Genomic DNA, 22,450 nt, shown 5'->3' on the forward strand with positions numbered 1-22,450 from the left:
CTACTCAGGAGGCTGAGATCTGAGCATTGTGGTTCAAAGCCAGCCTGGGCAGGAAAGTCCATGAGACTCCTATCTCTAATAAACCACCAGAAAAACCAGAAGTGGCACTGTGGTTGAAGTGGTAGAGTGCTTGACCTGAGCTGAAGAGCTGAGGGACAGCGGCTAGGCCCAGAGTTCAAGCCCCACAACCAACAGCAAAAAAGAGAGAGAGAATGAAGCCCAGTACTGGTAGCTCATTCCTGTAATCTTAGCTACTCAAAGTCAAAGTTCAAAACCAGCCTGGGAAGACAAAGCCAAGAGCTCTTATTTCCAACAAACCAGAAAAAAGCAGAAGTGGGGGCATGGCTCAAGTGGTCAAGTGCTGGCCTTGAGTGAAAAAAGCCAAGTGAACTCAAGAGGCCCTGAGTTCAAGCCCAAGTACCAGTATAAAACAAAAACCCACCGAAGTAACCATCAGAAGCAGCAGCTTAGAAACAGACATGGGCAGCCGCTGGGGAGTGGGCCTGGGTAGAAAGGAGAAAACCAGGAGACTGCTCATTTCCAAGATTCATTTATAAGCACCACGTGACCAATCACGTGTAGGTGTTATGGGAAGAAAAATAAACTAGCTTAAAATTCAAAGGGGGGGAAGCTATAAAAATGTCACTTTGGCTACATTGCCAATAGGCAGAAGGGGACAGAGGACCAATTGTGACAAAGGAAAGGGCTAAGGACTGTGGATGAGCCCTGGCAGGAAGCAAGGGTCAGCACTCAGAACAGCAGGCCAGGCAGTGGCTGAGGAGGGACCGGAAGTGCAGGTGCAGCCTCGTGGGGCTGGGGCTCCTCTGTAGCCCCGGTGACTTCCGCTCTCTGCAGTTCTGAACACAGTCTGCACGCAGGCCTGCGTGGCTTCCCCTGGGACATGAGCGCCTGGTGGCACCAAGAGACCAGAAGGCCTTGATTTCGAGCTCCAATAGTAGTGCAGGAGCACACACACACACACACACACACACACACACACACACACACACACACACACACACACACACACACACACACACACACACACACACACACACACACACACACACACACAGCTGGTCACTTTCTCAGGATAGTGATGGAGCACATATGACTGATCCTGTATTTCATGAGCAAATTTCTTATGACACTTCTCCCTCCTTTATCTGGCAAAAAGCATCCCTGCTAATTATTATCAACATAATATCATAATCCTTGCTACTGATAAATTCAAATTAACACAAGCTTAACCTGTGCTCTTTCAAGTGTACCTCCACATGATAAAACCCTATCATAGTTAGAAGACACTTTACAGTACGAAATAGCATAGTCAAAAACTAGTAATAGTGGAAGAAAGGGCCCGCTTAGTGCTACACACCTGTAATCCCAGCTACGTAGGAGGCAGAAGTAGGGGGATCGCAGTCTGACATGCAAGTGTATTTGCAAAACAAACCTAGGGGGCTGGGAATGAGGCTTGTGGTAGAATGCTTGCATTGAGCAAAAGAAGCTCAGGGACAGTGCCAGGACTGGCAAAAAACAAAAACAAAAGCCTAGGGTAAAGCTGAAGTGGTAGGGTGCTTGCCTTGCAAGCATGAGGCTTCATGTTCAATCCCAAAGTGGGGGGAGGGAGTCAGTTACTGGCAGTAAGTCAAACTGTAACCTTAGGAAAATCATTTACAGTAATCTTTCTGGCTGAACACCCTCTTGTCCCCTAAAGCAACTGAGATACTCCACTTCGATGACTGTCAAATGCACTACATGTGGTCATTTAGTGTCAGAGACAAATTCCCAGCTAATAGAGGTAGATGTATCTGGGTTCTCTTTAAACCCTGCAAGTGCTGAGCACTGGTGGCTCATGCCTGTAATCCTAGCTACTAAGGAGGCTGAGATCTGATGATCCTGGTTCAAAGATAGCCCAGGCAGGAAAGTTCATGAGGTTCTTATCTTCAATTAACCATTAAAAAACCAGAAGTGGAACTGTGGCTCAAGTGACAGAGTGCTAGTCTTAAGCAAAACCTAAAAGGCCACTGGGGAAACAAGAGTCTGAGTTCAAGCCCCAGTAATGTCAGGAAAGAAAAACAGCCAACTGCTGCTGACTCACACTGGTGATCCTTATTACTCAGAAGGCTGAGGTGTAAAGGTCACAGTTCAAAGCTGGGCAGGGGGCTGGAAAGGTGGCTCAGCGGTAGAGCGCTTGCCTTGTATGCATGAGGCCCTGGGTTTGATTCCTCAGCACCACATAAGCAAAAAGAAATAAAGCTGGAAGTGGTGCTGTGGCTCAAGTGGTAGAGTGCTAGCCTTGAGCTTAAGAGCTGAGGGACAGTGCCCAGGCCCAGAGTTCAGGCCCCACGACTGGACCCAAAAAAAAAAAAAGCTGGGCAGGAAGTTCATGAGACTATAATCTCCAGTTAACCACCAAAAAGCTGGAAGTGGAGCTGTGTATGGCTTTAGGCTTGAGCAAAAATATCCAAAGGACAGCACCCAGGCCCTGAGTTCAAGCCCCAGGAGTAGCACATAAAAGTAAACCCTGGAGGTGACTACTGCAGGCAGCAGAATGACTGACTGCCCCATGCAGCAGAAACGGGTGGCTCGCGATGGTCTTGTTCTTGCCAAGCACCTGCCGTCCAGCTCCAGCCTGGATAGCACGGCTATTGTGCCCAAGCACAGGAGGGGCTGGGACGGCTGAGAACTGCTCTCTGCTGAGCACCTAGCACCTCCCGACCAACCCCTAGGAAGGAAGGAGATTCGAGGCCGCCCTGCACGCTGGCCACCACAGCCACGCCCCCTGCTGGATGATCAGAGAAAGAGCAGGAGGCAAATCAGTTTGCATGGCTTTGGAGGGAGAGAAGGGTTGGCTATGCACCAGGCATCACAGGGGTGGATGGGGGAGGACAGGTGGAGGAAACTGGGGGGGTTCTTCCACTGAAGCTAGGGAAGGGGCTTCCAAGCCAGCTGGTCACACCCACGCATGATCTGACCTCAGTTCTACTACACTTGACTCACAGAACCGCCCAGAAAATGTCTCCCCTTCTGCCACACTGCCAGATGCCCGCCCAGCTCCTAGACCCTGTGCTGGACACACGGGACCCCTCGGCTTGTCCTTCCTACAGGAGCCTGTGCAGGCTTGGCCTACAGCAGGGACAAGCGGGCCGGGCGTACAGTTCACGCGCTGAAAACCTTTACCTTGGCAGGAGCTGCTCTCCACGCAGCTATAAGCTGACAGCCAGTGACAGCCAGCCCTTGGTCTCTGTAGAGTGCAGCTCTACTTCCTTCCTTTTGAATCCTACCTCTGGGGGAGGGGTGACAGCCGAGGGAGCAGCCCTGGGCCTCTTGGGAAGGAAATGGAGCTCAGGAAGGCTTCAAGGAAGTGGTCATCATGCGAAGGTGGCCTTCCTCCTGCCCCTGCAGCCCTAAGGAGGCATTTCCTTTTCTTGTGGCAGTACTAGGGCTTGAACTCATGGCCTCACACACTGGCTTAGCTTTTTCGCTCAAAGCTGGAACTCTATCACTTGAGTCACACTTTAGCTTCTGCATTTTGCTGGTTTACTTCAGATGAGTCTCTTGGACTGACTCCAAACCATGATCTGTGGATCTCAGCCTCTTGAGTAGCTAGGATTACAGGCATGAGCCACTGGTGCTCAGCTAGGGATACAGGTCTAAGCATGCTATCTGGCCCCTATGGACGACAGAGAGCTTCCTGCAGAGGGATACACCTGGGACAGGAGGGACTTCCTTCCCGTGGGTCACTGCGAAGCCCTCCCACTGGCTCTTCACACTGGGAGGGAGAAGCCCTGTAGAAGTCTTACAAGACACCGTAGTGGCTGAGCTTGGGAAGCTAAGGCTTAAGTCCAAGGCAAGCCTGGGCTACACAGGGATTTCCTAGCAATCCTGGAATAAAAAGTGAGACCCTGACTCAAAAAACAGTGCAGTTGGATGCTGGTGGCTCAGCCCTGTAATCCTAGGTACTCAGGAGGCTGAGATCTGAGGATCACAGTTCAAAACCAGCCTAGGCATGAAAGTCCATGAGACTCTTACCTTCAATTAATCACCAGAAAACCAGAAGTGGTGCTGTGGCTCAAAGTGATAGCATGCTAGTCCTGAGCAAAAGAGTTCAGGGACAGTGCCCAGGCCCTGAGTTCAATGACAGGAAACAAAGAAAAACCCAGTGTAAACTCTGCTGGGGATGCATCTCAGTGTAGAACTCGCCTTGCATGTTCAAGACCCTGGGCTCAATCCCAATGCCGTCAGAGAAACAAAACCAAAAATAGGCAAGCCTTCATCCACCTGAGTCAGCAGCTGGGCATCCTCCTCTGGCCTTGGCCACCTCCACCTGGCCGGAGGACACACCTCCGCCACGCCCTCACACCTGTCTCCCGGAGACGTGGAGTGCAGCCTCCTGCAATTCTCATGGCAATTTTAGTGGTCGAGTAGGAGAGCCAATGCTAGTCACCCCTAAGCAGATCAACCATTCACACGCCATTCGCTGAGCTGGCAGTTTATTTTTAAAAAGGACACCCCAGCTACCACATTCTCTTTTGTCCATCATTTTTCTGCATAGAAGTTACAAAAACAATTGGGGGGGGCGGGGAGAGGCTATAGCATCTTTGCCAAGTGACTAACACACTTCAGACGGGCCACGAAGAAGACAACGCCAGAAAGAATTGTGTCCACACATGAATTGTTACAGCGTGGGGTTGTGAAGGTCACAACGGGACAATCTCACGCAAAGAGCACACGCCGAGTTGGCCTGCTCGTGGCGGGCAACGGCCAGGCAGGCAGGCGGGCGGCTGTGGCACGTGGCGTGGTAAGGCTCTTCCAAAGGCAGTGGGTCTCTGCCCCGCAGGCCCGCGGTGTCTCACTTGGAGTCCTGGTCCTTCTCGTCAAGGAGGGCGGAGCGGATCCCCAGCTTTTTCAGCTCTTCTACCAGGTCCCCGTTCTGGTGCATCTGCAGAAGAATGTCGCAGCCCCCCACAAACTCGCCGTTGAGGTACACTTGTGGGATGGTGGGCCAGTTGGAGTAATCTTTAATGCCTGTGGAGGGACAGTGGAGCGTTACGCAAATGACCAGCCATGGTGCTCACCCCTGCCCGCACCCAGAAGAAGCCCCAGCCTCCCCCTTGCCTCCAGCCCCACCACAGGTGCATCTCACTGTCAAGGGACCACGCGGGAAGCCCTGGACAGGCCACCCTCTCTCCAAGCCCGCCCACTTCCACCTCTGGAGGCTTTTTAGGAGACGTGGTGCAGAGCTGGGCACTGGTGGCTCACACCTGGGATCCTAGCTGCTCAGAAGGCTGAGACCTGAAGACCAAGGTTCAAAGCCAGCCCAGGCAAGAAAGTCCGTGAGACCCCTATCTCCAATTAACAAATAAAAAGCCAGAAGTGGAGCTGTGGCTCAAGTGGTAGAACACCAGCCTTGAGTGAAAAAGTTCAGGGACGTACCCAGGCCCTGAGTTCAAGCCCCAGTACTGGCACTGGGAAAAAGAAAGGGGGGGGTGGGGGAGAGAAGGGGAATAGATGATGAATGGAAATACACAATGAACGCCTCCTTGAACAACCACTTTATATGAATGTGTACTCTGCTTAAATAACAGAGCTAGAGAAAGCCAGGAGTCACAGGCTTTAACTTCTCTAGACATCACAACCCAGCCAGAACCAAGTGGTCATGAGCTGGGCGTGGTAGCTCACACCTGTAGTCCTCTAGCAAGCAGGGGAACTTTGAGTTCTTGGGCAGCCTGCACAGAGCCCTGACCAGCAAAAAATAAAAAAGATCCCCAATGGGCTTTGGAAAAGCCCGCTTCTCAGTCACGCGTGTCTACCAAAAATCAATCATCAATCAGCTAGCTATTCAAGAACTTCTAATCCAGCCGGGCGCTGGTGGCTCACGCCTGTAATCCTAGCTACTCAGGAGGCTGAGATCTGAGGATCACGGTTCAAAGCCAGTCCGGGCAGGAAACTCCGTGAGACTCCTATCTCCAATAAACCACCAGAAAACCGGAAGTGGCGCTGTAGCTCAAGTGGTAGAGCGCTCGCCTTGAGCTGAAGAGCTGAGGGACAGCGCCCAGGCCCAGAGTTCAAGCCCCAGGACCGACAAAAAAAAAAAAAAAAAAAAGAACTTCTAATCCCCCGGGGTGTATTTACAGGACTAATAAGTAGGCACCCAGAGTCAAGTCTGTCATCCTAGTAAAAGCAGGTCAGCACGGGAGCTGCCTGGCTTGGGGTTTTGTCCTCATTTTTAACTCTGCGCTCCAATACAGCCTGTGGGAACTTCCTTTTCGACAATGCAGGCAGCAAGGCTCTCTCCTTGGATCATTAAGCGTCTAAGTTGTCAGGAGCGCCCTTTAATTCTCCTAAGCTTCCTTACACACCTTTTTACACAGAGAAACCATTCATGTGTGTGATGTAAAAGCGGCCTTTTCAATCTTTCCCAACAGATTTTTCCCTGTTGCTTTTGATGAGGGTCTACATTTGTGAAACACACTGAACCTCAAAATAAACTGCCCCCTGCAGGCCAGCCAAACCACGAGCCTCAGTCTTCTTGTTGGCAAAAGGGGACTAGCATCCTCTCAAAGAGTTACTGTGCCCATCAAACGAGACCTAACTGCTCCCCGAAAGCCGCCAGCACAGGGCTAGGGCCGGGTGGCCGCTCTCTCAGTGCCAACATCTCTACCCAACTCCACTGAGGAGCTTTGCGGAGGAACAGGTGAAGCGGGCAGCATGGGGACAGAATGCAGGGCAGCTGGGGCTACGGTGCGATCATCGGACACCACCGGGGGAGCTCAGGCTTTCACACAGGGTGGTTTTTTTGTTTTTGTTTTTTTGTCAGTTGTGGGGCCTGAACTCTGGGCCTGGGCGCTGTCCCTCAGCTCTTCAGCTCAAGGCTGGCGCTCTACCACTTGAGTCACAGCACCACTTCTGGCTTTTTCTGCTTATGGGGTACTGAGGAATCGAACCCAAGGCCTCATGCTCATGAGGTAAGCACTCTGCCACTGAGCCACCTTCTCAGTCTTGTTTTTTTGATGTGCTTGTCCTGGGGCTTGAACTCAGGACCTGGGTGCGGTCCCTGAGTTTTTTCACTCAGGGTTAGTGTTCTACCACTTGAGCCACAGCTCCACTTCCTCTTCCTACTTTTGTAAACAAAATTTTATTGGATCTCAGCATGCTCAGACATCTAAGAGTGCTTTTACCCGACAGGAGAACGGAATCGAGGGAGGGGGTCTCAGAGCCCACGCCGGCTGAGGGCTTTCCTCCCTGCCCTCCAGAGGAAGCCTGCCTGCTCCACTCTCAGCCAAGTTCCAGCAGCCTCGGCCCCGACCAAGTACAGGTGCCATTTCATTCTCACAGAGAGCATGGCGATCCACCAGGCAGGCACAGAGGCTCAGCCGCCTTCATCGTTCGCGGCAGGCTACACTGCATGAACACCCCAGATGCTCAGGAGGCTCAGCTTATTTCCAAATCTTAATATTCGCCCAGCACTGGTGACGGTGACTCACACCTAAAACCCTAACTACTCGGGAGGCTGAGATCTGAGATCATAGTTCAAAACCAGCTCAGGCAGCAGAGTCTGTCAGGCCCTTATCTCCCATTATTCAGCAAAAAAAGCTAGAAATGGAGGCTGGCTCAAGTGGTGGAGCACCAGCCAGCCTGGAATAAAAAGGCAAAGGGAGAGCACAAGGCCATGTACTGAAATATGAGAGGTGGGGAGGAGAGGGGAGAGAGAGCCAGACAGACAGACACAAAAGAATATGTGAATGGTGCTTTGAATATGAAGAGGCCAGTGGGCAGGTACAGGGAAGAGCTGGCTATGAGGAACAGCTTCCAACACTCTACAATTGGAAAGATAACAATGATCAGCAGCTAGTAGAGGGTTTCCGCAAGCTCCTAGGTAAGGGGCCACATACAGCGCAGCACAAACACAGTAAACTGTGCCGTAAGAGCAGCCTTTGCTCCCCTGCTACCACAGCCACTGAAGGCCTGCTTTGCAGAAGCAGACTTCAGCGGGCTGGTTGCGTAAGACACATTCCTGGTTTTCTGTAGGGCAAAGGCTAAGTGTGCACTAACAGGTCTGGAGACTGCAGCCCAGAAACAAAGGTGGCTGTGAGGCGGCACTGAGCCCTGAACAGACAAGGCCGCTTCACGTTTCCCAGACCCCGGGAGACAGCGCGGTTCCCAGGGCCTGGGCCCTCTGCCACGTCAGGCTGTTTCTGCAGGAGCCTGGCTGCAGGTCCCAGTGACTCTGCAGGAGGGGAAGGTGAGACAGCCTCGCAGTTGGAGCAGCCTAGCAGGCTGGCAGCCTCTCTCAGCAAGAGCGCGGTTCACGGGAGTGCGGTCAGGTCCTCCTGTGGTCAGGTCCTAACCTGTCCCAACAAGGGAGGCCCCCAAGTGGGAAAGGCTTACATCACCTCGCTCCAGGCTGACTTAGCACATGCCACTAACTGACAATCTTCCAAGCCACAAAAGACAGGTTAGAGTCAATTATTATTATTATTATTATTATTATTATTATTATTATTATTACTCTGTACGGGGGACTTGAATTCATAACCTGGGTGCTGTCCTTAGCTTTTTTGTTCAAGGTTGGTACTTTACCAATTGGGCCAGAGCTCCACTTCCAGCCTTCTGGTGATTGATTGTAGGTAAAAGTTTCATAGACTTGGGCTGGGAAGGTGGCTCAGTGGTAGAGCGCTTGCCTTGCATGCCTGAGGCCCTGGGTTGGATTCCCCAGCGCCACATAAGCAAAAAGCAAAAAGCCGGAAGTGGCGCTATGGCTCAAGTGGTAGAGTGCTAGCCTTGAGCTGAAGAGCTGAGGGACAGCGCCCAGGCCCAAAGTTCAGGCCCCAGAACCGGACCCAAAAAAAAAAAGTTTCATAGACTTTTCAAACTGATGCTCACATCTTAGCCTTCTGGGTAGCTAGGATCACAGGTGTGAGTCACTATGCCTGACATATCCAATTATTTATTCAACATACTTATTAACCAAAATGACAATCCAGTGAAATCTTCAAGTTAAGAAACAGGTTCTTTCCACTGTTATGTGAACACTTAGGTTTTGAGATCAAAACTCAAATATGTAAGAGAGAGAACAGGAAGATTCTTGCTATCAGTACTTACTTCCATTCATTTTCAGTTTATTAGCCATATTTTAATATAGCTCATTTCCACTTATACTAAACAGGAGAATGTAAATTCACAAGCCAAAGACTCTCAAAACATCATATTAAGCAAGGTATCAATGACACAACTTTCTGGTGAGGGCTACACAAGCAGACGCTTATCTCTGAAGCCAAAAGCTGCCTCTGAAGGGCAGGACCCCTGTGGGCGATAAGCCTGCGCCTAGCAAACAGCTGACTTCTGGTTGATCAGGGAGACCCAGGACCATGAACATAACACATGGTAATACGGTAAAACCTACAAGCAGTCTGAGTGGCTTTCACTCTGCCACACTTGCCTCTTGGATTCCACCCACCAAAACTACCACAAAGGTGGGAGCCACCATTGCCAAGAGATTGCTAAGCTCTCTATGACTCTTACTGTCTCTTCTCCAAGTTGTTTTTCATCATTTTGACTTTACTGTTAAGAAAAATGCAGTTAGGAAATTTGTCCAGGGGCTGGCCACAGGGGATTCTCACTCAAATTTGCTTTCCTTATTAATAGGAGCTTGCCTCAACGATGCCAGCGATATGCACTATGGTCAGACATGGAGAACAGTAAATTCCGACACTCAAGTCTTTCTCTCCAGCACACTGTGATCCAACAGGAGCACTGGACACCAGGGATATGTGGGGGCCGGTTCCCCCACCCCAGGCCAATCCAGGAGGAAAGGGTGCAGTCTCCCCACTTCTCCACCTATCCCCAAACAACCCAGACCAAGAAGCCTGGTGGGTCCCAGTGCCTTTGACACATTGCAATGCTTCACACATTGCATGAAAGTTGCCAATTAGCTGCCAGGGCCCTCTCTGCTTCCCCCTGGACAGTGGAAGGACACAGGGGCCAGCTACTCTTGGAGATCTGTACTAGATGGCAGTTTGTTAGCTGGTGGGGCAGAAATCCTTGTAGCTTCCTCTCTCCAGCCCAAGCCCCAGGCCCCGCTCTCGTGGCTCCCAGCGCTTGAGGATCCCAAACTAAACGTCCTTCCCCATCCCCCCTGCTCCTCCAACCCAACCCCAAATAAGTCCCGCTGGGAATCAGCATCGACCCCTGCCCCCCTGCCGTGTGTCTGTAAGCTGAACGGGCCCCAGGTCCTCGGAGCCCGGGATCCCACGGCCAGCCTCAGACCTCAGTGCCTCGGACCAGGGCAGCCCCCCTCCGCAGCCCGGTCCCCCATCCGCAGAAGCTCTCCAAGTCTTGGGGTACCCTTTCTGCCACACTTGGGCAGCCCACAAGGCGGGGGACTCATGCTACTGATCACGTTTCTCGGACGCTGTCAAGAGACAAACGCGCCACAAAGTGAGGGTCGAGGGACGCCACGGCCCGAGCTGGCCATGGGAACGGGGCCCCGTGGGTCCCTCCCCGCCAAGATGCTGCAGTCCGTTAAGATCCTCCACCGCTGGCACCCCAGACGGGCCCCAATCACAGGCCCCCGAAACCCCGAGTCCGGCCCACCGGCCGCGGCCCCCGGGCCCGGCCTCCCGCGGCGCCCTCAGCCGTCGGCCGTCGGCCTCCCCGCGGCGGGCTGACCTTGCCGCAGCTCGGGGTCGTCCAGCACGTTGTAGGCCGCGTAGTCGCGGACGCCGTGCAGCCGCAGGATCTGCACCACGGCGTTGCTGAAGCCGCACTGGGGCCGCTCCGGCGTCCCCTTGAGGAAGACCACCACCTTGTCCTTCTTCACCAGCCCGTCCAGCCGCTCCGCCTGGCCGCCGCCCGCGCCCGAGCCCGCCGCCCGCACGCCGGGAGCCAGCGGGACGCCGCCGCCCGCGCCGCGCCCCCAGCGGAGCACGGCCGCTGCCGCCCGGCCCAGCGACCCGTTCATCGCCGCTCGTTCGCCAGCGCCCGGGACGGAACCTCGGCGGCCTCCCGGGGTCCTCTCCCGGCCCACGGCGGCCAGGCCCGTCCGCCCGGGACCTCATTGGACCGGCTCCCGGCTGCTCCCCTGATTGGGCGATCCTGACCCATAGTCAGTGAGTTTTATCCAATCAGATAGCTGACCCCGCCCAGTAGGTGGAATCGGCCTTAAATGCGCGGGGGGGGGTGCCGCGTCCCGCAGTCTTCCCAGGGACGGCGGACCACCGCTTTGTCAGTTGATTGGAGAGCGTGGATGTCCATCAGAGTCACGCTGCGTGGCAACGAGAAGCTAAACTTCCTTCCCAGAGCCGACAGGGCCTGCTGGGAGACCCGGAGACCTCGGGGAGCGGCGGTGGGCGGGGCTTCTCCCGTTCCGACGAATTCTGGGAAGGGGTCACTTCCACGAGGAGCTTCCGCTTCCGGTGTCGGTTCTGCTGGCGCTTCAGCGGCTCGGAGGTGGTGCGAGGAGCGACGGGTCGTCACGGAGGGCGGGGCCCGCCGGCGCCGGTCACCCCAGCCGAGGTGAGCGCCCGGGGGCTCCGGAGGGCCGCGGGCCCACGTACTCCATCGGGGCGGGAGGGAGCCGGGCCGGGCCGGGGGTCCCGCGGTCCTGCCTCCGCGCCGAGCCTCCTGGTCCCGGACCTCCGAGGCCTCGCGCGCACGCGGACCCGGGATCCCGGGAACCCGGGGCCCCGTCCAGCCTTGGCTCCCGCCGCCGGGACGTTCAACGTGCGTGTGTGTGTGTGTGTGTGCGTGCGTGCGTGCCCGCCCGTGTGCAGTGCTGTCGCCGGCGCCATCGCCGGCCTTCCAGCCCGCCTGGGCTCCGTAGAGCGGCGGCGCGTGTCCGCAGCCCCAGCAGTCCGGGAAGTTGAGGCCAGATGGTCCCAGCCTGGGACGAGGGTTCAGGGCCAGCCTGGGGGACGCAGCGGGACGCCCACACGCCTTCTCAGCAATAAAGAGGGAAATGGGCCCGCTGGCACCCAGCTGTGATCCGAGCCGCTCTGAAGCCCGAGATCCGCAGGACCGTGGTGTAAGTCCAGCCCAGACAGAAAAAATCTGCCGGACCTCATCTCCAGGATTACTAGCCAAAACTCAGACCGGGCGGAGGTCTTGGCTCGGGTGGTAGAGCACCAGTCAGCTCGCTGGAGGCTTCGCATTGAAACCCCGGATACCACCGCAAAAAGAAAAGGAGGCCTGGAGGGTGCTTACGGTTACCCTACAGGCCTCAGATTCTTGAGTCCGACCCTCAACACTCAAAAAGAGACAAAGAAATGGATGGGTTGGTTTCCTGAGCGGCCCGGCTCCCTCAGCGCTAGCAGGGGATCTTCAAGGAGACCCAGTTCCAAAGCTGTTGTTCAGTGCTGACAATGGGAAGGAGATAGAAGCTCTGTGGGGTAGAGGAGGGAAAGAAGGCTTCCTTAGGCCCATTAGGCCTATCCATCGTATACCCCACTGCTTGACGTGCTGTCTAGCTTGGGAGAGGGTAGGTGCTCGCATTGGTGGACCATGCCTAGTCGTCTGTAGTCTTGGAGCCTGCGCTGGGTTGGCTGTACCCCAGAGCACCCCAGACTTGCAGAAAAAGCATGCACCAGAGGAAGCTGAGGCGTGGCCACTGGAGAGCCTGCAGTGACACGTGCAATTTTCCTCTGATAGTTCTGGGTACTGTTGCCACGGTGATAGTGACTGTCTGTGTCATTATCTATCCACCAACAGTGAGAGGAAGCTGTGCAGTCGAGATATTGTTTAGCAGACCGAGTGGTTTCTGTTGGACACTTAAGTACTGCTACAAACTGCTTTTGTAAAACCTTGAGTCATTTATGAAATACTGCATAGGTGACCTTTATGTTTGGGCTGTGGTGGGGAGGTGCTCGCATTTAAAGTCAGAAAAATCAACAGGTCAGCAAGCGAGCCTTTAAAGAAATCATTTGAGCCAAGTAAACTGAAAATCAACCCAGAGGGGCTCTTGAGTATTAATGATTGATACTTGCTAATTATTTCTAATGTGGACCCACAGTTAGAATCTGTTTGCTCTGCAGACCCAATGATTCCAGTTAAATGAGAGGAGTACAAATCTGAGATGACATCTCTGCTATATAGAAGGCACTGTTGCAGAAGGTGAACGTGGAATCTGGTACCCTGCACCGTAAAGAAAACCCTCAATTCCTTCCCAAGTCACCCAGCTTCTGTCCATCCTTACAGTATAGAAAGACTTCCTTCCTTCCTTCCTTCCTTCCTTCCTTCCTTCCTTCCTTCCTCTTTCTCTTTCCCTCCCTTCTCTTCCCTTGCCTTCCCTTCCCTCCCCCTCTCTCCTTCCTTCCTTCTCCTTTTTTCCAGTATTGGGGCTTGAACTCAGGGCCTGGACAGTGTCCCTTAGCTATTTTGTTCAAGGCTAATGCTCTACCACTTGAACTACACTTCTGCTTCTGGCCTTTTGCTGGTTCATTGGAGATAAGAGTCTTTCTTACCTGACTTTCCTACCCAAGCTGGCTTCAAACCCTAATAGCTAGGATTACGCGATACTTTTTTTCACACAAAATAAATATTGGTGATTTGTTTCTGAAAAGCTACCTGGTCTCTTGTCTATTTGAAATGAGTTCTTTTCCTGTAATGCCAAGGAGGGGGGAAAGAACTTGCAAGGAACATAGAGCAATAATGGGGGTATCATATTTCCTAGCATTGGGAAATGTTTTATTTAGTTGAGATTATAGCTATCATTAAAAATCAGAAGCAGCTGGGCACTAGTGGCTCTTCCTATGATCCTAGTAGCTACTCAGGAGGCTAAGGTCTGAAGGTCAAGGTTCAAAGCCAGCCCAGGCATGAAAGTCCATGAAACTCTTATCTCCAGTTAACCACCAAAAGGCTGGAAGTAGAGCTGTGGGTCAAATGGTGGAGTGCTAGTCTTGAGCAAAAAGAAAATTCAGGGACAACAGCCAGGCCCTGAGTTCAAGCCCTAGGACTGGCAAAAAAATAAAAACAGTATTTTCCTGTGCCAGCGACAGTACCCAGGGCCTTGTACTTACCAGGCAAATGCTTTGTCACTAAGCCTGTCCCCAGCCCTAGCAGAGGTTCTAAGAGAATAAAGAAAACATTTAAACTTATTTCTTCAAAAACATCTAAATTTTGCATATGATAAAGTTTTTCTTTAAAAATCTTTTTTTTCTTTTTTTGGTCAGTTGTGGGGCTTGAACTCTGGGCCTGGGCGCTGTCCCTCAGCTCTTCAGCTCAAGGCCAGCACTCTACCACTTGAGCCACAGTGCCACTTCGGGCTTTTTTTTCTTTTTGCTTATGTGGTACTGGAGAATCGAACCCAGGGCCTCAGGCATGCAAGGCAAGCGCTCTACCACTGAGCCACCTTCTCAGCCCTCTTTAGAAATCCTTATAGGACAGCTGGGTGCTGGTGGCTCATGCCTGTAATCCTAGCTACTCAGGAGGCTGAGATCTGAGGATCGCAGTTCAAAGCCAGCCTGGGCAGGAAAGCCCGTGGAACTCTATCTCCAATAAACCGGTAGAAAACTGGAAGTGGAGCTGTGGCTCAAGCGGTAGAGCGCTTGCCTTGAGCTGAAGCACTCAAGGACAGCGCCCAAGCCCAGAGTTCAAGCCCCACGACTGACAAAAAAAAAAAGAAGGAAATCTTTTTTTCTCTCTTTTTTTTTTTTGGGGGGGGGCCGGTCATGGGGCCTGAGCTCTGGGCCTGGGCACTGTCCCTCAGCTCTTCAGCTCAAGGCTAGTGCTCTACCACTTGAGCCACAGCTCCACTTCTGGCTTTTTTCTTTTTGCTTATGTGGTGCTGAAGAATCGAACCCAGGGCCTCATGCATGCAAGGCAAGCGCTCTACCACTGAGCCACATTCCCAGCCCATGAAGGAAATCTTTACAGGACAAAAATACCCTTGAGAAATCTTCCCATAGCCTCTAGTTTGTTTTTTTTTGTTTTTTTTTGTTTTTTTTTTTTTTGCAGTAGAGAGGGTGTGAACTTGGAGCCTCACACTTGCTTGTCTGGCACTTGACCATTTAATCCACATCTCCAGCCCAGATTTTTTGTTATTTTGGAGATGAAGTCTAGCAAACTTTTTCTTTGTGGGCTGGCTTTGAGCTCCTATCTTCTGGATCTCATCTTTCTGAGTAGCTAGAATTACAGGCTTGAGCCACAGGCACCCTCTCATCATTTTGAATTTATTAATAAAAGTGTATAGCAATTTGTGATCTTTCCCTGTAGATATTTATCAAGGCTGTAGGGGAAGTGTTGGGTCTTTGTCCCTGTGGTCCGAGGAGAGGTAAGTGCCAAGTGCGGCTGCTCGCCCGCCTGTTCCCCAGCCTCCCTTAGCCCAAGAGACAATCAGACGAAGCCGGGAGTCAAACCAAGCAAGCGAGGGAGGAGGGAGTCGTTTATTAACAGGGAGCATCCCCTTTTTAAAGCAAAAGACTGCGTGGGAGGGGAGGAAATGGAACCAACCAGTCACTGAAAGGCCATACCTTATTATGCACCTAAGCTTCCATGAGTTTGTTTACACACTGAACCTAAACAAATCTGGCTCTGCCCACTGAACTTCCTCCCAGGGCCATCTTTGCTACCTGTGTTCCCCACAGATTTCCTCACAGGGAAGGATCATAGGAATTTGTAAGAATCCTAGAATTTAGGTCACAAAATATAATTAACCCAATCCAATCACACCATGTAACTATACAATGACCCCAGCATCCTAAAACTGTTTTTCCTGCCTGTGCATATGTACAGAAAAGGCTTCGGTTAAATCCTCGTTCCCACCCACATTTCCAAAGCAAATTCATCAGGGAAGCCGCAGTACAACAACCTGACAGATGTGAGCCCGCCTCTTCCCATGCCGGAGGACGACAGGTTGCCCTTGCCTGTCTTTTCCTCAACAAGGACGGGTATTGAGATGGAAGAGCCTTCCTGGGATTCAGTGTCTTTCCCTGCTGGCCAGATTTCTGCAAGTGTCCTAAGAGAAAAGTGGCTGCTTAGATCACACAGTCGCTGAGCTGCCAGGCATTCCTGAGCTAAAATAGTGTTTAAGATCCAGAGTTCCAAGGCCTCAAGCTGGAACCTGAAACCTTTCTCCTTGGGTCCCTTAGAGTATCACCACCAACCATGGGATTGACTTGATTCACAGACTCCACCAGAAATAAGGCACTGGGAGAAACCAGCCAAGGCCCAGCCTAGAACCAGAAGTATGACTTTGACTTTGCCTGCCTCTCCCTCATAAGGCTGCTTTTTTGAGGGAGGAGGGGGGGCAGCAGGGGGATCGTTGGGGGATTTGTTTATTTGTATTCTCTTAGGTCTAGCCTGCCTGGCCCTTCTGTACCACACCACCCCATCATGCACAGGGAACAGGCTAGGAAGGCCTGTATGTCAGAGTCAGGGAAGGTGGCCTGGCTAGGCCTGCCTTCCCACGCCTAGGCTGGCCTCCCCATGTGGGCAGCAGCAATGGCCCTTCCTTCCAGGAGGGGGAGGTGAGTTCAGGGCAGGTCTTACGCATGTAGCAAGATCCTGTCTTGAGAGAGTGAAGAAGGGAAGGAAAGTCTCTAGGTAATGGTTGTCTGACACTTTGAAACTGTATTCGCTTTCTAATATTCATAATTCTCAATAGGTTTTAATGCTTGGTTGCCTTTTTATATTTTTGTTGTTGATGTCTGACCACTACCAGAGCTTGAATTCAGATCCTCATTCTCTTCACTAGCTCAGGTGGCATGCTGCCCTTTGAGCCACCCCTCCAGCCCTGCTTTTTACCAGTCAGTTGGAGATAGACTCCTGGATTTTTTTTTTTGCCTGAGCTGACTTTGTTTCTCATCTTAGCCTCCTTGAGTAACTTGGATTACAGGTATGAGTGACTATGCACAGCTTCCTTTAAACATAGTGCTCTCCTCACAGGCAGTTTTTATTCTGAAATTTTAACCACTGCAAGGAATCACTATTACCAGAAAGTTAAATATCTGAATAGTGGCTCTGTGCATATGTGTATATAGATACAGATATAGGTTGTTATGCTTTGTAAAATTATGATGACAACTGTAGTCCAGAGATCCAGTGAAGTGGTGGAATCCATAGTTTTCACCTTGGAGCCTCTCATTGCCCTTGTGTTCCTTTCTCCACCGAGGCCCAGAATCCTTCATTGTATGCCTTTAAGATTGTGCTCTGCTGGACTGGATTCTTCTGGGAACTTTATTTTTATTCCAAGGAACAAAGCCTGATCAGGGTTGTACATTGAGTGTTAAATGTGATTTGTTCAGCATTTTGATTCTAGGACATGAAGGAATTGTTGGCTTTTCCTCCACTGCGCATTTCACAAAAGATGTTAGTTTTGCACTGGGTGTTGTTTTTATCAACAGATAGTTTCTGTGACTACTATTACATTACAGCGACTTCTGACAAAGTGCCTGGAGCCTGAAAGCCTAGGTCTGGCTGTCGTCGAAGCTCTATTTGCTTGTTTTGGAACCATCCATCTCTACATTGCCCTGCTTTTAAATACCCTTTGTGATTAGTTGGAATTTCACTCTGAACTTATGAAACCTCTGAGCCTTAGTAATTCCCTGCCTTCAAATCTCACGGCCAGGTGTCAGTGGCTTGTGCCTGTAATCCTAGCTCCTTGAGAGGTTGCGATCCAAAGATCGAGGTTCAGTGACAGCCTGGGTAGAAAAGTCCACAAAGTTCCATCTCCAATTAACAAAATGCTAGATGGAGGTGTGACTCAAGTGGAGCGCCATCTCAGCAAGCATGAGGCCTTGAGTTCACACTCGAGTGCTGCCAAAATAAATTCTGTCATTAAAAAAGATTGCACCTGACTTGTAATAACTGTACCCCCTTTGTATATCACCTTTATAATACAATGAAAGAGGTAAAAAATAAATAAATCTCGCTATCGTGGGACTCATCACCTCAAAGGTCAATGATTCATGTAGTAAAAACAGCCCAGTTTTGCCAAGAAAGGTGGTTTGGGTCAGATATGGAGAGACTGACCAGAAGTAGAGCCTAGTGATAGCAAATGAAAGGCTTTCAAAGAGTTGTGACATGGGCTGGGACCGTGGCTTAGTGGTAGAGTGCTTGCCTAGCATGCATGAAGCCCTGGGTTCAATTCCTCAGAACCACATAAACAGAAAAAGTTGGAAGTGGCACTGTGGCTCAAGTGGTAGAGTGTTAGCCTTGAGCAAAAGAAGCTCAGGGACAGTGCCCAGGCCCTGAGTTCAGGCCCCAGGACTGGCAAAACATACAAAGGGTTGTGACAAACAAAAACAAAAACCTAAAAACTAAGTCAGTTATATTCTGCTAAGAATGACAGAAAGTGCATAGTCTTATTTAGGAAATTAAGTGACCCACAGAATATTGTACTGACTGTGGAGAAGGCTGGCTCTCCTGCCCTGGACCCTGCGTTTTTCTAGTGTCACTGCAGTGCTAGCTGTGCAGGGCCGGCCTGTTCTGATACCCCATGGGTTCCTCTCATCCAGCACAGCTGAAACCCTGTGATAGTTCACACGTGTGGTTGGCTGGCTGGGGACAGAGCCAATAATCTCTTGGAGGGTATTCTACTTGAGTTCAAAAAATAACACACGTCATCTTTCAGAGCCCTTTGGTTTTTGAGAAGGGATTTTTACGGTGAGTCAGCCTTACCCTGCAGGGCCGGCAGGGGGCGCTGGGTGACTGGATGGGTCTGTGAGGAAGGGCTGTGGGTCTCTGACTGCAGCTCTAGGAGCCACTCCTCGCTCGCTCAAGGCCTCTTATTTGGGGGTTTGTGAGATAGCCACAGCAGGTTAGAAGCTGAAAACTGAAAAGGCTGTCTGAAAGTAGGAGGAAAAACTGACAGGTCAATAGACTTCTGAAAAACAACACATTCTGACAAATCTCAGCATCTTAGAATCACGATGGAAGAGGGGCCTTCACATGTCACTACCTGTCATCAGAGGTTTGCATAACACTTGCAAGTCACCTAGAAAAACTATAAGCCAGGCACGGTGACATTGACATGCTTCTATAATCCCAGCATTCAGGTTGAAGCAGGATTGAAAGTTCAAAGCCAGCCGTGGGTACATAGTGAAACAGTCTGAAAAGATGAAAGCAAATTGTATCCCACATTCTGTAAACAAGTTTAAGGAATGAGCAACATTTAAAATTGCCAACAGAAGCACACACACATACATACACACGCACACATACACAGAGCTTAAACTTGAAGCAAGCTAGCAAGGCAGGCATAATTGCAGTTGCAGGAACAGGCAGGAGACAAAGAGTTGAATGCCAGCACGGGCTATAAATGAAGACCTCATCTCAAAAAACCTAGATCAGTAATCAAACCAGAGGACCACTTTCACCCTCATTATGCGAGATAAGCCGAGCTGCATTCCCACTGTTCCACACGCCAGAACATTGCACAGTATTAAGGAGAAATCCCATATTGACTAGTTGGGAGGAGTTGGGTGACGGGCCTGGCCACCCCTGAGCCTCGGCGATCACTGCCTACAAAAGGTGTTCATGAATGCCATGGACTGTGCCATCCACGCAGAGCACGTGACCCCTTCCCCACTTGACTGCTACTGGGGACCAGCACCCCTCTGGAGTGAAGGTTATTTATCTTGCCCCCTACTAGACCATCGTTTCCCGGACCACCTGCGTCATTTATACAGCACCATCCCAGCCCCGCAGTGTGTGTGCTCAGTACATCATCCTCAAAGAACATGAAACAGAACCCACAGGAAAAGTTCCCAACTGTGCACTCATAATACATTGGTCCCCCCTTTTCCACTAGGGATGTAACTCCAGACCCCTGGTGGGTGCCTGAAATCACAGAGTATAGACCATTACATTAGCTGGGTTTTTTTTCCCTCCCCCTATGTACCCAAGGCAAAGGTGATCTCCGTGGTAGATTAACAATGAGTAATACACAGCAAAACAATTAGGGCAGTGTAATAAAAGTCATGTGAATAGTTTCTTGAAATAGCTCACTGTGGCCAAGTGCCAGTAGCTCACATATATAATCCTAGCTGCTCAGGAGGCTGAGATCTGAGGATCATGGTTCAACCCCAGACCAGGCAGGAAAAGTCCATGAGACTCTTATCTCCAAATAACCACCAGAAAACTTGAAGTGGTGCTGTGGCTCAAGTGGTAGAGTGCTAGCCTTGAGCTGAAGAGCTCAGGGACAGCACCTAGGCCAGAGTTCAAGCCCTACAACCGACCCCCCCCGCCCCCCCCAAAATCTTCCTGTATCTTCACTTTGTCAGTTATAATAAAAAGCCATTTGTTGCTTCTCTGACATATCTGAGCCACAGCCTTGGTTCTCTTGCATCTCGGGGCCTTTATTAAAATTGGGGTGGTGTGAGCATGATCACGGGGGGTGCCACAGTTACAGATCTGATAGCGAGGACAGTGCTCAGTGCTCAGTGCTCCTGGGGAGCGTGGAAACGCCACAGAAGATTTGCTCCTAGGTGGGGGTGAGGTTGTACTCACACTGCTGAGAACACAGCTCAACATGAAGTTTTTCCTATGTAGTATTTCTGGGCCCTGGTTGACGTAAGGTGATTTCCACAGGTGCTAGAAGGTGAAGAAACAAGCTGAGTACCAGTGGGTCACACCTGTAATCCTAGCTGCTAGGAGGCCAAGATCCATGGATTAAGATTTGGAGCCAGCCCAGGCAGAGAAGCAAACAAATCTCCAATTAGGCAGCAAAGAGCCGGCAGTGGAGCTGTGACTCAGAGTGGTAGATGGTAGAGTGTCAGCCTTGAGCAAAAAAGTAAGCAAGAGTGCAAGATCCTGAGTTTTAAGCCCCAGTACCGGAGAAATATCACTGGGTTGGTTACTCACCACATCCAAGGTCCTGGGTTCAATCCTCAACACCAAGAAAAAGAAGAAGAATGAGGCATTCACAGCTGCTCCCTGCAAGTTGAGGAGAGCAGAGTGCAGGGAGTGGGTCCCAGTTCCCAAGGGCCTTATGCAAGGATGTCACCAAACACCTAGAGGAGGTGGTGGGGCAGTGCATCAGTGCATGCTCCCTCCCTGCCCCATCCCGGGGGGGATGTGTTTAGATAGGAGGGTGCAGTGTTTCTACATCAAAGGGAGGGGCTTTCCAAGAGGAATCAGGAGGCCAGGGCCTCCTTGAGGGAGGCCAGTGGTTTCTCCTAGCAATGCAGAGACAGACTGGCTGAGGGGAGGGTGGGAGGTGAGAGCCTTTGGAGCACTTTGTGGGCGCTGTCCCTCAGCTCTTCAGCTCAAGGCTAGCGCTCTACCACTTGAGCCACAGCGCCACTTCTGGCTTTTTCTGCTTATGTAACTTGTCCTATCAAATTCATCACTTGATATCGTACTCTATGATACATACTACGTAGTAGCCCATTTCCACTACGTCTTGTCTATAGGAGCAGTATTTGCCATCATAGGCGGTTTCGTTCACTGATTTCCCCTATTTACCGGCTATACACTAAGTGACGTATGGGCCAAAACACATTTTACTATTATATTCATTGGAGTAAATATAACTTTCTTCCCACAACACTTCCTCGGCCTAGCAGGCATACCACGACGTTACTCAGACTATCCAGACGCCTACACAACATGAAACACTGTCTCATCCATAGGCTCATTTATCTCATTAACAGCTGTAATTCTAACACTGAGGAATCGAACCCAGGGCCTCATATATGCAAGGCAAGCACTCTACCACTGAGCCACCTTCCTAGCCTGTTGGAGCACTTCTTACAAACGTTCCAGTGACCTGTGCACAGGGCAGCCCAGTGGTCACCTGGCTTGAGCATTGCGGATAGACTACAGGTGGCTGAAGAGACAGACCAGTCAGGAGACTGTGATGAAATACAACCCTTGGGGTGGCAGTCTTGGCAGAGGCTGAAGGGATGAGGAACAGCAGTTGGTGGTGGGCTGGTTGTGGGCTGGTGGCTCCGTGTTGATGCAGGGAGCAGGGAGAAGAGGACAGAGCACCCCAAAGGGGAATGAGCACACACGGGACTTGGGGACTCTCAAGGTACCTGAGGAACCAAATCATCAGGTTATATGTGAAACAGGAAGGAAAGCCCTGAGGCAGACAGAAGAGCAGGCAGAGGAACAGGAGCTTGTGGTCGGTGCTTTCTCAAAGCTCTGATGCCCAAGCCACAGGCAGAGGCCAGGTCCAGCCCCTGTCCTCCTGGATTTTGCTGGAAACCCTGGGCTGCAGCAAAAAGAATTCCTGGATCCATCTCAGAGACTTCACAACATCCAGGACTCGAGGGCAGATTTGCCCAGTGTCTTGTGGCTGTGATTTTGTCTGTGTGAGAGCTTTTAGGGCATCTCTGTAGTGATGACCAGAGTAGAGAGGATCCAGTAATAATTCCTGTGGAAGAGCCAGATAGCACAGACTGGGGTAAAGGTGACCTGACCCCATTGCACGACCCCTCCAGTCCTTTGGTTTACCCAACACCACCAGGATTTCAGTGCTGGCTTCCCTCCTGCCCACCTTAGCTGC

At 51.3% G+C, this 22,450-nt stretch overlaps 1 protein-coding gene, 1 long non-coding RNA gene and 1 other non-coding gene across 4 annotated transcripts; 2 read left to right on the forward strand and 1 right to left on the reverse strand.

Moving 5' to 3' along the window:
• Positions 1-4,479: 4,479 nt before the first annotated feature.
• Glrx5 (glutaredoxin 5) lies at positions 4,480-11,082 on the reverse strand. The gene is made up of 2 exons (XM_069997640.1): positions 10,675-11,082; positions 4,480-5,031 (listed from the first exon to the last, which is right to left on the reverse strand). The coding sequence occupies exons 1-2, from the start codon at positions 10,964-10,966 to the stop codon at positions 4,856-4,858; spliced, it is 468 nt and encodes a 155-aa protein (XP_069853741.1). The 5' UTR covers positions 10,967-11,082; the 3' UTR covers positions 4,480-4,855.
• A 129-nt stretch (positions 11,083-11,211) lies between these two features.
• Positions 11,212-13,561, forward strand: LOC138810472 (uncharacterized). Of its 2 annotated transcripts, none has more exons than XR_011367142.1 (2): positions 11,212-11,520; positions 13,035-13,561. It is a non-coding gene; the product is annotated as an uncharacterized lncRNA (long non-coding RNA). The 2 variants fall into 2 exon arrangements; XR_011367143.1 differs by lacking the exon at positions 11,212-11,520 and adding an exon at positions 11,783-12,028.
• Positions 12,514-12,789, forward strand: LOC138810605 (small Cajal body-specific RNA 13). The gene has a single exon (XR_011367193.1). It is a non-coding gene; the product is annotated as a small Cajal body-specific RNA 13 (non-coding RNA).
• Positions 13,562-22,450: the final 8,889 nt, after the last annotated feature.

Source organism: Dipodomys merriami, unplaced genomic scaffold, assembly GCF_024711535.1.
Source record: "Dipodomys merriami isolate MVZ:Mamm:240054 unplaced genomic scaffold, mDipMer1.0.p SCAF_50, whole genome shotgun sequence".
In the NCBI taxonomy this organism is placed as follows: Eukaryota; Metazoa; Chordata; class Mammalia; order Rodentia; family Heteromyidae; genus Dipodomys; species Dipodomys merriami.